Source organism: Tupaia chinensis, unplaced genomic scaffold (genome assembly GCF_000334495.1).
Source record: "Tupaia chinensis unplaced genomic scaffold, TupChi_1.0 Scaffold000597_1, whole genome shotgun sequence".
NCBI classification, from domain to species: Eukaryota; Metazoa; Chordata; class Mammalia; order Scandentia; family Tupaiidae; genus Tupaia; species Tupaia belangeri.
In genome coordinates this window covers 1,099,145-1,114,552 of record NW_006160114.1, presented here as the reverse complement: position 1 = coordinate 1,114,552, position 15,408 = coordinate 1,099,145, and the positions used below count along the sequence as shown (strand labels likewise).

At 37.1% G+C, this 15,408-nt stretch overlaps 1 protein-coding gene and 1 long non-coding RNA gene across 6 annotated transcripts in view; one reads left to right on the top strand and one right to left on the bottom strand.

Annotated features, from left to right (window-relative positions):
- KATNAL1 (katanin catalytic subunit A1 like 1) overlaps nt 1–9,669 on the top strand; it is a 235,958-nt gene extending 226,289 nt beyond the window's left edge. For all 5 annotated transcript variants that reach the window (XM_027775674.1, XM_006158421.3, XM_006158420.3 and 2 more), the window contains 2 exons: nt 6,823–6,949; nt 8,174–9,669. In XM_027775674.1, coding sequence (XP_027631475.1) covers nt 6,823–6,949; nt 8,174–8,372 — 326 coding nt within the window. In that variant the 3' untranslated portion in view covers nt 8,373–9,669. The remainder of the gene's footprint in view (nt 1–6,822; nt 6,950–8,173) is intronic.
- LOC114009656 (uncharacterized) overlaps nt 1–15,408 on the bottom strand; it is a 97,524-nt gene that overhangs the window by 2,117 nt on the left and 79,999 nt on the right. Inside the window, exon 4 of the long non-coding RNA XR_003551043.1 lies at nt 5,007–5,130. This is a non-coding gene — a long non-coding RNA (uncharacterized LOC114009656). The remainder of the gene's footprint in view (nt 1–5,006; nt 5,131–15,408) is intronic.

Genomic DNA, 15,408 nt, shown 5'->3' with positions numbered 1-15,408 from the left:
TGGGAGTGTCCAGTGCCTTAACAACCATGCCACCTGCTGGTCCCCAGAAAGGTTCTCTTCTATGTCTGAGATTCTATTTTCTGTATGATTAGTCTGCTTTTAATACTTTCAAGGGAGATTTTTTGTTGTGGTTTTATGGCCTAGTCTTGGAGTTATGTAGCATCACTTCTGCCATACTTTGGATCAAAGCATTCTCAAGTCTACCGGATTGAAGAGGAAGAGAGTTAGACAATCTCTGAGTAGAGAAGTGGTTAAAAAATCACATTGTAGAAGCTGGTGTGGGATGAAAGATCCTGTTGTAACCATCTTGGTAAATAGATTCTGCCGTAATCAACAAAAGACAAGGTAAAAGCTGCAGGTGGAGTGCTAGTGCCCTCACTCGAAGTCTCTTCCCTTTGTGTGCACCTACATTACAGCGGCAACCACCTAGTTGATTTAATGAACTCCTTTCTCCAGTCCCCTTCATTTAATTATATTTTGTTTTTAGTCTAACCTCATAAACCGTCAACATGTCCAGGGTCTTTTAGACTGAATGAGGCTGGCCCCATAGTACAGTAGTTAAGTGCTATACACTGGGAGCTCGGTCCCACATGGCTGACTGCTATTCGAATCCCAGCCCTGGAGGCTCTAATAACAGGCCATGCACATGTGTGTGCATTCCCAAAATCCTGACAGGAAGGAGGTGTGGATTGAAAAGGATTGGAGTATAACCATGCCCACTGGGGGAGTGCTTTCACTCTCTGGTGAGTGTACATACTCTCTGGCAAAGAAAAAATATATAAACAACAACAAATGAAGGACTCTGAATGATTTTAGCTTTCTGTCATATCAGAGTCAGAGTTCTTTTTTATTTTTTATCATTATTTATACTGCCAGTTCACACCTATGTTTCCTGTCTCTTTTCTATTTGCATCTATCATATTCCATTATACATTTCTACTTACCTCTTTTTATTACCCCCATTCTGGTATACACATGCTTCTTCCTACTTTCATGTCATTTTTTTTTTCCTTTTTGCTATAGGGTATGTGTGCTCACCAGAGAGGGAGGGAGGGAGGGAGAGAGAGAGAGAGAGAGGGAGAGAGAGAGAGAGAGAGGGGGAGAGAGAGAGAGAGAAAGTAAGGAGAGAGAGAGAGAGAGAGAGAGAGAAAGTAAGTCAGAAAGCACCCCACTTCCTCCTGATGGCTAACCATGCCTCTATTCCTTCTCCTCTCAGGTTCTTGGGCATGCACACACATGCACCCTGCATGATTTTCAAGCTGCCAGGTTTAGGACTCAGACCACACAGTCAGCCGTATGGGATCCAGTGCCTTAACTTTCACATCCACCAGCTGGGCTACCTGTCATTTTTGATACACCCATTTCCTAGATTATTTTGTATTCCCTTCTGTTCAAGTTTTACTAACTTTTCAAAGCAGATGTTAAAGCATATCTGCTCCATGCAGTCTTCTTATCCTGGCCTATTTGGCTTATGTGGCTGACACTTCCTTGGTGTTTGGGTCTCCTTCTTTTCCTCTTGTGTGGACTTTATTTCCCTGAGTGTTTCATCTGTGTTGGGGGTTTCTCTGATGTATTTCAACAGAGGGATCCTGGATTTTCTCTGCCTTGCCATACTTCTGTTTGTTGACTGACTGGTGGTGGGAAGGGGCAGCATTTATTGAGTGCTGATTATAGGCCTGACTTTACACATACTAACTCATTAGCCCTGAAGACAGTCTTTCATAGTAACTTCTGTTCTTATCTTTATTTTACAGATGAGGAAACTGAGGTACTCAGAGGTTAAATATCCTACCAGTGCAGCAGAGCAGGCATGTAAGCCAACAGTCTGGCTCCAGAGCATACTTTTTTATCTCTGCTGCACTGGACTGCCTGGATATTCAAAAGGAATGCTTTTAAGAAGTGTATGATTCTTTAACAATGCTTGTTCAGATTTAGAGCGTGTGTTAACTTTGTTATAGAGCATTGACAGTTCTTTACACTATCGTTAACACACTAATCCCTTGTTACCTCTTCTCACAGGGTTATTAAATATCATTAATTTAGTTTAATAGAGCTGATAGGGACCAGCAGGTGGTGTGATGGTTAAAGGTGCTGGATTCTCACATGGCCAGCTGAGGTTCGAGTCCTGGCCCTAGCAGCTTGCTTTCTCTTTCCTTCTCTGGTCAAATAAAATAAGTACATAAATTATATAAAATGAAATAAATGATTCTTCAAAAGAAAATAGAGCTGATAAATCTTGCTTAGAGTGTTCTAACAAATCACCAGTATTAAAAAGTAATTGCCCCCAAATCATACTTACTAGGGAAAGGGAGCATGCGTCCTTCTAAACTTCAGTGTCACCAATTCTTCACTTAAAAAGAGGTTTATTTTCTAAAGTTCATTTTAAGTTGGCTCCCTGGAACTTTGTTTCCATGGGAGAATACATTATATTAAATTTAGTTTTTGGTCTCAGTCCGGGCCACAGTAAAACATTTAGTTTTACAAATGCGGTGACATCTAATATCAGGACTGTAAGAATTAAGTGACATTTGTTTGTTAACATACTCCCAATGTGGAGTGCTATGTAACACTGTTGTTACTCTGTTGTTAAAATTGGGAGTTCTACTTAGATATCAGGAACACGCAGCATTCTGTAGCAGACATGGGACCTTCCATCCCTTTCCTCTCTTCCTCACCTTCTTGCTGTCCACCTGAATGGAGGACTTCTTTAGCTCTGACCTCCTTGTTTGCCAGAAGTGCCCCTGTGAACTGCATGGCGGGCCTGTTGGTTAGGACCGAGGTGTGGAGGCTCCCAATGTTAAGGAATTCTGGAGGTGAGGGTTTTCTAGTCATACCTTCTTTTTCCGGGCAATCTCAAATAACACCTGCCTTTCTTTCTTTCCACTGCCGCTCCCGTTTGCATTGGTTTGCTTTGATGGAGAAGATGTGAACTATTATTTGAAAATAAACATTTGTGAAAATGTTCAGTTTACCCAGTAACTGGCAAGCAGACAGCTAACTGTCTAACAACCTTTAGGATAAGAAAAGGAGCACCATCAGAACTTAACAGCGCAGTCCCCAGCCTGGTCCTGCCCCAGCAGAGCTCCCTTCCCGCCCTCTGCTGGTGATCACTGCTACTCCTTCTGGGAAATAATTTATCATTTTGCCTTACAACTTTATCACTTAATAACATATCCCCACATTTACCTCTTCTTAACTATACATAAGTGAATCACACCAATTATATTCACTTGGGTTTTTTTGTCCAGTATGTTTTTAAGATTTATACACATTGTCACTTATGTAAGGATGTTTAAAAAGTTCATGAAAAATAGGATTAAAGTACAAATTTATTTTGGCATTAAAAAAAAGGAAATCATTGAATAGTTTGCTCATTATATGTATTTTCATGGATTTTTTGAAGACTGCTTGTAGTTCATTGTTGTTGATGTGTTGCATTCTGTTGTGTTAGTGGGTTAGGGCCACCACAACAAATACCAGACTATGTGGCTTAAGCAACAGAAATTAATTTTCTCACAGTTTTGGGGACTGCAAGACCGAGGTCAAGGTGTTGGTAGGAATGACTTCGTTCTAATACTTCTTTTGACTCATAGATGGCCATCTTCTTCCAGTGTCATCAAGCCATCTTTCCCCATAAGTATGTCTGAGTTTCCTAATCTCTCTCTCTAAGCTTATCATTTATCTCAGTGCCATGATCCACCACCAGACTTCACCAAGGCCCAGATCATGGGCAGGTATGTGCCTGGTGTACTCATGGAGACTTCTGGACTTGAAATGAGAACCTTCCCATAGTATTTTACCACTGCATTGTGGTCAAGTCCTTTCTAATCTCTTATAAAAACATCAGTCACATTGGAGAGGGCCCACCCACACGATGTCAGTTTACCTTAATTACCTCTTTAAACATGCTGTCTCCAAATACAGTTAAATTTTGAGGAACTAGTGGTTAGGACTTCAGCATAAGAATTTTGGGAGACACAATTTAGCTCATATCTGTTTTGTGATTATACCGCAATTTACTCATCAGATTACTTGATAGTTTTTTTAATTGTTTTCAGGTTATTGTGAACGATGTTACTGTGAATATTCTTATACATGTATGATGGTAACATTGCTTGAGTTCTTGTATACTGGGATGGATCATTTCATCCTAGGAGTGCGTTGCTAGGTCATGTTGCACCGCTGCAGGATTAGTAGACAGATCCTGTATGTTTTCCAAAGTGGCTGCTCTGATTAATCCTTCTGTCAGCAATGTATGAGAGTTCTTGTTATTTTGCCTCTTTCCAGCCTTTTAAATTCATATTAGTCTGTTGGTATGAAGTGCTGTCTCATTGGTTTAAATAGCATTCCTTTATTATTAAAGAATTGGGACATTGTCTCCTTTATTTATCGAACATTTGGGTTTTGTGATCTGTGTGTCTGAGTCTTTTGCCTGTTTTTCTATTGGGAGTCAACTTTTCTTAGTGATTTGTAGGAATTCTTTAAATACTCTGCTACAATACTTACATATTTTATAAATATCTTCTCAAACTCCGTAGCCTATTTTCACAGTATTTATAGTGTGTTTTGATGAATTGAAGTTCCTAATTTTAATGTGGACAGTTTATGGAATTTTTTTTATTGCTTTTTTGTTTGTCTGTCTTGAGAATATCTCCCTGGAGTCATTAAGGTATTTTCCTGTATTATCTTTTGCAATTCTTATAATTTCACATTTTATATTTAGATGTAATATATCTGGCACTGATTTTTGTGGACAGTTTAAGGTAGGGCCCAATTTATTTTTTTCCCTTTGGATTCTCAGTTTTCTGGCATCGTTAATTGAAAAGATACTCTTTTTCTCCACTGCCTGAAACACCTCTGTCTTAAGTGTCCAGAGGATATACTTAGATAGGCTTCTCGGCTCGCTATTCTGTATCATTGATCTGTTCATCTGTTTCACAAGGGTGTCACACTGATTTGAATCCTACTGCTTGGTATCATGAAATCTGCTAAGACATTCCTCTCACCTTGTTGGTCTTCCAGAATGTGTTGGTTATTCTTGGTTCTTTCACTTCCATGAACATTTCAGTATCTGCCTGTCAGGTTCCACAACCAGACTCGTTAGGAGGATCTTATTGGCATGCTTTGACTCTGTAAGATAAGTTGGAGGAGAATTATCAATGTCACAAAAGACAAAACAAAACGAAAAATAAATACTGCGGAGCTGTTTTTGATAAAACAAGACTAATGAGACAATACAGTGTGTGATGGTTTATGAAAGTTATAAAGCTCTGGGGCAATTCGATACTTTGAATTGTGTATTAGTTATACTAATATACCATTGTTAAATTTCCCAATCAGGATGCTATTTGCCTGAATGCCTTTATTCTTAGGAGATATGTGCTGAAGAATTCGAAGTGAGGTGTCAGGATGCCTACAGCCAGTGTTCAATGCAAAGGGAGTGGGAAGGAGGTAGCTCGCATGATAACGGCAAAGTGATACCACTTGATGAATCTTGGTGAAAGTTAAAATGGGTGTTCATTGATTTTTCTAGCAGTTTTAAAATTTTCAAAATAAAAGATGAGGGAAATTTAATTTAATTTTGTATTTCAGGAAACAGCTGTGTGTTTTCTCAGGGTACTTTTTTTAGGTAGATTTGCCACTAAAAGCAGTAGTGAAATGTCAGGCATGAATAGTAGTTCAAAAATTTCTCTAGTTTGGACCAGCATTTGGTGTGGTGGTTAAGCTTCTGGATAACCACACGACTGACTACAGTTTGAGTCCTGGACCTGGTGGCTTGAAAGTCATGCCAGTCTTGTGTGTATGTGCTCCAAAAAATCCCAGGAGGAGAATAGAGAAGAAACTGTAACGTGTTTATCCCCCACCCCGGGGTGTGTGTAGGGGGCGGGGAGGGTGATTTCTTACTTTCCTTCTCTCTTTCTTTGATGAATGTGTACACCCTATGGTGAAAATCTTTAAAAAAAAATTCCCTAATGTGTTTGAACTTAATACACATTTATATCATACTGAAACAGCACATACCTATGGACTAGTGTTTTAAGTAAAAAAATAAATTAATAAACCTTTTGTTCCACTTGCTATTTCTGTGACTTTTTTTAAAACTAGTAACACAAGTTCTGAAAACCTATATGATACTAAAAGGTGAGCAAAATGATTCAAAGGAGTTACACTCCATGCTGTCTAGTTTTATGAAACTAAGCTAATTTTTTTTACTAGAAGCATTTCTGTTGCTTGAATTACACAATGTTTATATATATATATTTTTTTTGAGAGTTATTTTTTCTTGGTATAGGGCACGTGCGCTTGCCAGACAGACAGAGCGAGACAGATAGACAGAAAGCGAGAAATCACCCCCCAGGGGGGATGGCCATGCCGCAATCCTTCTCCTCCATTCTCCTCTCAGGATCTTAGGCACGCACGCACACGTGCCCGGCGTGAGCTTAAGCCACTGGGTCTGGGACTTGAACTGCGGTCAGCTACGTGGGAGTCCAGCGACATAGCCATTACACTAACTGCTGGTCCCAAAAATGTTTATATTTTTCATAAAAGGATTTCAGATCCTTTGTTTTCAGAGCGGCTGTTCTTCCACTCTAAAGGAAAACTCTTGAGTTTTGTTTCAAGTTTTAGTCATGCAGCAAGGCACATACAGAGGAAGTTAGATGAAACCGTGAGCCATGCAATGACTCAGTAAACTTGTGGACTCACTCAGTTATTGGGTCTTCTTTGCATTGATCTTCCTTTCCCTGATTGTTAATATGTGATTTCATGGCAAAATGATTTGTAAAGTAAACATCTAACAACAGCAACAAAATCTTTTAACAGCAAAAGGAAGAGCTGAACTTCTGAAGATCAATCTTCGTGAGGTCGAATTAGATCCTGATATTCAGCTGGAAGATATAGCAGAGAAGATTGAGGGCTATTCTGGTGCTGACATAACTAATGTTTGCAGGTATATTTTTAATGATTTGTGATCTTGGATATTAGCTCTATATTTGAGAAGAGGACTGGTCTGAAAGTTGGTGTAATTAGCCCTTGACATGAAACAGCTTCCTGTTTCTTTTTAATGGTTTCCCATTTGTCTCATATTTTTTTCTGTATAACTTCATTGGTCATTGCTAGATGAACAGTTATAGAACAATATGGTCACTTATGTTTTGGAGCCTTTGATTTTTAAAAACTGCGTCTTAAGTTTATAATAATGATTTCAACTTCCTAAAACTAATTTAGCTCTATTTTGGAGTCTAACTCCATCCAAAAGGTAATATTATTTAGTTTTGTTTAGCATTATTCAATCACATGCTGATGAACAAAGATGATAAGGTTAATACATAGAACACACACACACACATGCACACACTCACATTTAAAAATTTCTCTTTCAATTTAGAAACATCATAAGGACTTTTTCTTTAGTTCTCATTTTTCTACCTATACTTAAATTAACTTCAGTAACCTTTCTTCAAAGCTGTAAAAGCTGTGTTTCTCTTTTTCTGCTAGTATTTTTCCTATGCATATCTAAATTTAATGGCACATAAAAAACTCATAGTTTCTACTATCATTGTTGGCTTGGTCTTCTTAGTATATTTTTGTAAAAATGAATCATCCATTTTTTTCTAAACCTTCATACTTACTAAAGGTTGGTCACATAGAGCTAAAAAGGGGGATCAGGAGAAGCCAAAGTTGGTATCTGTTGTCACCACCAGTGGTCCCTGTAGTGAATTCCATGTCCACTATATGTGTATAGATTCTTGTTGCAAAGAGAGAGATTCCTGGCTTTACTACCCCCAATTAGGCTATAAACAAACTGGTAAGTTTTTGAATTGTCTTAACCTAGCTGGATGATCATTTCCAAGTGTGCAATTCAGTATTTGAAAATTCTACTTTGGTTTTCTAAACTTCTTGGCTATCTTTGAAGAGCAGGTAGAGAAAAGAAAACATAGTACTATCTGAGCTCAACCTAGACTTTTAGGATTCATTATCTCTACATTTTATGTTTTAAGACCTTTTATATCTTGTTTTAATGTCTCCTGAACTCTCAGGATGTCTCATAAGGGGAAAATACTAAGCAACATAAAAACATATAAATGTTTTCCCATGTCCTTGTTACTATTGAAATTGTTTAAAATAAAACATTAGCAAACATTACTTTTGACTGATTTCTCTATATTTTTAGGGATGCCTCCTTAATGGCAATGAGACGGCGTATCAATGGGTTAAGTCCAGAAGAGATCCGTGCACTATCTAAAGAGGAGCTTCAGATGCCTGTTACCAAAGGAGACTTTGAATTGGCTCTCAAGAAAATTGCCAAGTCTGTCTCTGCTGCAGACTTGGAGAAGTATGAAAAATGGATGGTCGAATTTGGATCTGCTTGAATTCCTGTCAGCTTTCTCATTTCCGGCATTTATGTTTATAACACATGAAGAAATTCCTGCATTTTATTTTTAACAGGTTTGAAATGTTTCATTGGAGAGATTTTCTCTTAAAGGAAAAACAAATCTAAAACCATACAGAGAAGGAAAGCTTATAGAAAGAGCCCGATCGTCTCCCTCCCCTGTGTTGGCATTCCACAGCTCCCTGCGTTGATATTGCACACCCAAGCCAGTTGGTCCGGAAGGGCAAAAAAGTGAGCAGTGTGCAATCTTAGGAATTTGTATACAGAAGATTTAGAGAGACCTCTGTTTCTCACTTGCTTTCGTCATATTTTGGGCTTTTAAGTTCTTTGCTCTGTGAACATGAGGGGGACTTCTACATACGTTGGCTTTTAACTAAGTTTGCATCACATTCATTATGTCTTGTTAAGAGAACGATAGTACATTTTAGAGGAAATAATGAATTTGCTAGTTAAATCTTTAGAATTATTACTATTAGAGTGAATCATACATATGACTAGAATTCTTGCCCCCCTACCTCCACCATTTCCTCTATTAACTGTTTAATCACTTCTTGAGCTTTATCAAGGAATATCCTCATGTCCTGTGGTTTTGGAGTAATTTCGCCAGGTCATTTCTATGATCTTTAGTATTTTTTGCTGGTGCTTCTTATATTTCATACTGGAGAGGTGGAAAGAATATTATGATCGCATTAGATGCACTTCATTCTAGATTTATAAGTTTGTTTCCACTTTCAATATGTTCAAACAAATATGGCCATTATTTTCTACTGCTTCAACATTGTTTGATTTTTGTTGAATTAGTATTTGAGATAAGTACTTGGCATTCTAAACAAGTCCACTCTTTTATGGATAATGCAAAAGAAACAAAATATTCATAGTTTTCCAGATAGCTGAACAAAGCAATGCTGCCTATAATAAACAACGTTCATTTGAAAATTTAAAAATTCTTCCTTGCCTAGGTTGAGAGTTTGCACACACAGTGTGAGATGAGGATAGTAATCCAACGCACTCCGTTCAGCAGAAATTAGACAACAAGAAGGCAGAAACAGTAAATGGCAGATATCTGATCCAAGGACAAAGAATGTGTCCTCGTATTAGTATTTTTATAATTACATTTATCCCATTTTGATTATTAGGCAATCTGTGCTTCAGTGGTAAAATTTTAAAAAATTTGTATTTGATGACATTCTGAATTCTCCATTTTGGAAGCTCCTGCTGGTTTAAAAATAATAAAGCGTTTAGACACTTAAAAAAAATAAAACTCTTAGTACCCTTTTATGAGAAATCATTATTTCTTTCCCTTATAAATAAATGCCTTATGTTCTTTTCAGGTAACTTAAGGGCGACTCTGTTTAAATTCCTGTATTCATCTAATGCTATAAATTGCCCTTTTTCCTCTGAGACATAGAGGAAGACTTCAAATAATAAGGCATCATGATTTTATTGTAATTGAATTTACTTTAAAAATTGAAATAAGGGAAGTTTCCTTTGATTTGTGAACTTTTTTAAAAGAATTATTTAACTTTATTAATTTATTTACTTATTTAATTTGACCAGAGAGGGACAGAGTGAGCAAGAGAGAGAGGGAAAGTGAGAAAGCAAACCACCAGGTCTGGGACTTGAACCATGGTTGGCCACGGGGGAGTCCAGTACCCTTAACCACCACACCACCTACTGGACCTATTTATAAATTTTTAAAATAAAGGAATAAGTAATCTCCCTAAGATTATTTTACATACTATTGTTATCCAGTAATGAGGGGGGGGGTCAGTTGTTAATTGTGATTCTTTTTTTTTTTTTTAAGAGAGATATTTTTGCTTTATGGTGCATGTACTCGCCAGAGACACAGAGACGGAGAGATAAAAGGAAGATATCACCCCTTCGGTGATTGCCATGCCACAATCTCTTCTTCTCCAATATCCTCTTGGGATTTGGACACACACGCATGTACGCTCAGTGTGAGTTTTAAGCTGCCCAGTCTGGGTCTCGAACCGTGCTCGAGTGTTACATAGCTGTACAGCAACATAGCCGTTATGCAATCTATTGGTCCCAATTGTGATTCTTAAAACTTGTTTGTAATATTTCAGTAGGTTGGTTAGACCTTTTCTCGGTTTTGTGTTACTTTGGCATACGTTTAATTTTTTTCCTTCTTATTACCAGCTAACCAGTATTTGGTGAGTCAATCTTCCTGGAAGCTGTCTTTACTATATTGAGTGAGTCAGGTGTGCTTTTGTATTTCTCTTGTTTCTCATTTTGCTCTGCTAGTGGATAGTGAATATTTTATATATCTTAAACCCCTTAACGGGCCTTGAAGATATCTCTCAAGTGTTCATTTCTATCTAGTCTTTAATGTATAGACTGACTTTATTGTGTAAGGCAATGTCTTGCCTTACCCAGAATGAGATAGAATTGTTTTTTTTGCCCCTATGTAAAAATAACAGATGCATTATCAAAGTAGAAATAGTTTCTTTAATTCTTATGAAAACATAGTTTCTCTAATTCTATTTAAAACAGTATTTTGGGTCCTATAGCACAGTGATTTGGGATTAAGTTGTGCCTAATTCTGCTTTGCAGAAATCTGGTCAGATAATCCCTTACTGAGTAGACTGCTATTGGTTGCAGTCAGCAGGAGCTCTGTGGCTTTCAAAGCTAGATGAGATAGTACAGTTCCAACTTAGCACTTTCTGCACTTACTCTGTAATTTCTGACTTTGATGACTGAAGCAGGAGGGTAGATCATAGATGGAGAAACACAGTAATCTGTGTATGGTATGGAAAAATAATATACAAAAAGATTTTTCACTCTTTAAATCTGTTTTAAAGTTAAAACTGGTAGAAGCCAGCAGGTGGCGTAGTGGTTGAGGTGGTGGACTCCCACATGGTTGACCATGGTTTGAACCTCAGACCTGGTGGCTTGAAACATGCCAGCCACGTGTGCTTGCATGGCCAAAATCCCAAGAGGAGAACAGAGGAGAAGGGATTGTAGCGTAGCCATGCCCCTGAGGGTGGTTTCTCACTTTCACTCTTTCTGTCTCCCTCTGTGTCTCTAGCGAGTGCATGTGCTGTGTAGCAAAAATCTCTCTAAAAACTAAAAGTTAAAACTGGTATCCTTTTTTTGAATAGTATGACTACTATAGTTCTATTTTAATGAATTAGTTTTTATCATTTTCCAAGCCACATGCTTATTTTAACTATGTATACATGTAATATGATAATCATGTGTACATGTTACATGTTTATTGAAAACATTTTGCTCTTATAATTCCTTTTTTTTTTTTCAAGGAAATTACTGTTGGTGAAACCAGACAAATGGTTCCTTAATGGAGGCTACAACCTTCTAGTTCCCTAAGTAGAAAATAGATGATGGCATTACCGAATTATCTTCTAGGCAGTAGCAGTGTAGACACTGCAGAGTGACCAGAATGCATCTCATGTGCCAGCTCTCAGCACTGCCTTGGACACTAGGATGTCTTGGAAGAGAAACAAGCCATGGTCTAGCTGTAAAGCTAGCGGCTCCATTTGAGCTTCCAAGACTGCAGTTTCTGTGATGCGGTGTTTGTTTCTCAAAAACAATAGGCTGAGGGCACCAGCAGTTGTTGTAATGGCTATGTCAGTGGACTCCCATGCAGTCCACCCAGACCCAGTGACTTAAACCCACCATCCCGAGAGGAGAATGGAGGAGAAGGGATTGCGGTGTGGCCATCCCCCCAGGTGGTGATTTCTTGCTTTCTGCCTCTCTGTTTCTGGCAAATGCACGCTCCCTATAACAAAAACCTCTCAAAACAAAACAAAACAAACAAGAAAAAAACATTTCGCTGAAATCAGTAATTAGTCAAAAGGTGAACTTTCATAAGATAAATCAAGAGAAAATATGTACACAGTCCAGATTTACAGTATGATTGTCACTTTACTGTGTGTAGCCTAATTCTGTTAAACATGAAATTATTGACACTTATAGGTTTCACATAAAGCTTTTCTGCTGAATATGTGGTGAGGAGTGTAAAGCAGTAACCAGTTAACTTAGCTAGGTTTCACCACTCCCCCACCACCCCAACACACACATACACCCCCCAACTGAGGTACAGTGAAGGACTGGGCAGGTAATTCATGGTGTATGAGCGAGCGTTGACTCCTTTAGTATTGTCTTGGTTTTTGAGTTTTTTCTCTTTTTTTTTTTGCTTAGTAGCAGATGCCCATTCTTCCTTTTACTTTATTAATGGTAAGTCACCCTAGGATGTACTCTGTATGATAGGCATGATAAGAATGTATGCTGGCCTTTTCTAAGAAAAGACCACTGAATTATTTTAGGGGAAAAAAAATCCTAAATCTTAACTATTTTAACATTTTGTATTTTTATTTTGTTCCTTAACTGTTGTGATTGTATATTTTTTACATACCACTTAATTTGTGATGCACATAATATTTATGTGAATCTAAGAATCTGTCACACTAGAAGAAATAGGAATTGTACTTGAAGGACATGTTAGGACGATACAAATATTTAAACCTTATATGTTTTGCTCTTATTTCCACTAATTATGTTTGCAGAAGCAGTTAAAAACTGTTGTAATTACTGTACGTTTACTTATTTATACTTTTAAATTAGGCTTTTCATACTTATTTATTTAATTTTTTTGGACATTTGCTTTTAATATTGTTTCTTACTGTGAAAATTGTATGAATATTTTAAAAAATCAAATCCTTAAAGTAATAGCTATGTTTTTAAACATTCACCTCATTAACAATAATTGTTGAATTTTAGTTTTATTTTTTTTTTTTTTGGCTTCAGGCAACTCTTTGGCTTTAATGATATTTCTAAATTTTCAAGTGATTTGTTAATACAAGCAGGCAAAATGTTAAAGTAATGTCAAAAATTATTTTTATTTCTACCTTTATCATTCCTTGAGAAAACAAGTTAAAAATCTGGATACTACTTTATCACCAGCAGTATGTAGGTTTTTGTTCATTCAGAAATTATGCACAACCAATACAGAATTAATATACAAAAGTTGCCCTCCTATAAAAGGGCTCTCTCCTTTGACCTTTCTGTTTAAAATTATAAAATGCACTTTTACTTTACCGTCTCTGAAATGACTAAACTTTGCCCTTTGGAGCATCCGAATGGATGTTTGCACGTCTTCCCAGAGTCTACCTCAGTGAACTAGGTTTAGTTGTATGCGGGAATGAGCTGAGTTAAATTCAGTTCATCATCTATGCAGATGTGTTTCTTTAAACACTTCCTTCCATTCTCTTCTTGCCCTCTTCCCATTAACTTCTTTTTTTAACCCTGAAATTTTTATTTAAATTATTTTGTCTTTCTTTCTCTGGCAAATCCATGTATTCTGAATTAAGCTTCTGTGAAATGTATGAATAACTTATCCCCGTGTTTATTTGGATGTATTTCATTCTAAGGAGCAGTTTCAAACATAATATACATCCCATTATTTTTTCCTAACTTTGTGAATACAAACTGATGTGATATTAAAAATTTTGGAGCCTAACAGTTCCTGTGTCTGTTCTCTGAGAACCTAAGTACTTTCTGGATCATGCAGAAATGGCCAACTGTGTATTCATATGGTACAACCAAGGGAATCACCTTCAGTGACCATTGTTGTCGACACAGTGTGCAGTAGTATCACTGTATGTTATGATGATTTGTGTGTTGAGATTTTCGATTCAGTGTTTAGCCCTCAGTATTTGAGCCTAAAGAAAGACGTTTCTAAGTTGTATCTATTGAAACATATTTTCCTTACATTTTGTGCTGCTACTTTGCTAGTCTCATGAGCTGAAGTTCTGTTTGTGTGTAGGTTGTACTTCAGTAATAAATTTCTGGAGCGTCGGTGTTTTCTGTGTAGTTCATTTTTGATCCGCAGTCACTGGTACACTACTGCCACCACTGGGGAAACAGCCCTCACTGGCAAAGGATGACTTTCCTAGAGTTTTATTTCTCATACAGTCACTACTGTAAACTTGATGCTGTGTGTTTGCTGTATATTATACCAATAATTTCAAAGTTGATGCAGGTTAAGATAATTTTTCATGAATACTATATTTAATAAATATACATGTCTTATTTATATGGCACCATTGCAAAAATGGATGTTCTGTATGGTAAATTGTCTAGGTGACCAAGTCTTATAACATCCCTCCTCCAAACTATTTTTTTAATTAATAGATTTTATTTATTAGAGTAGTTTTAGGCTTAAGAGAAAAGTGAGCAGAAAGTGTGGTGCTCCATTGTACCCCCTCACCACTGCAACCCTCCTCCAGTTCCCCCTTTTAATAATGTCTTACATTACTGTGGTACTTTGGGACAGCTGATGAACTGATACTGATCTGTTGTTACTACTAAGGTTTATAGTTTACATTAGGCCTCTGTGTTGTATGGTTTTATGGGTTTTACAAAGTCCTGATGTTAGATATCCATCATTACAGTATGTTGCAGAATAGTTTCACTGCTCTAAAATTTTCTTTGTTCTACATGTTCATCTTTCTCTCTCCTCCTAACCTCTATAACCACTGATCTTTTTACTATCTCTGTAGTTTTGCCTTTTCTAGAATGTCAGATAGTTGAAATCGTATAGAACAGCCTTTTCAGACAAGCCTCTTTCACTTAGCAATATGCATTTAAAGTTCCTCCATATCTTTCTGTGGCTTATAGCTCATTTCTTTTTGATAGTGAATAATATTTAATTGTATGAATGTCCCACAGTTTGTGTATCTATTCACCTGCTTAAGGAATATTGGTTACTTCCAACTTATAGCAATTAAGAATAAAGATGCTATAAACATTCAGGTGGAGGGTTTTGTGTGTACATAAGTTTTCATCTCATTTAAACTAGTACCTACAAGTGTGATTGCTGAAACATATGGTAAGAGTATGTTTGTTTTTATAAGAGAAACTCCCAAACTGTCTTCCAAGGTGTCTGTACCATTTTACATTCCCAAAAACAATGAGTGAGTTCCTGTTGCTCCACATCTTCACCAGCATTTGGTGTTGTCAGGGCTTTGGACTTT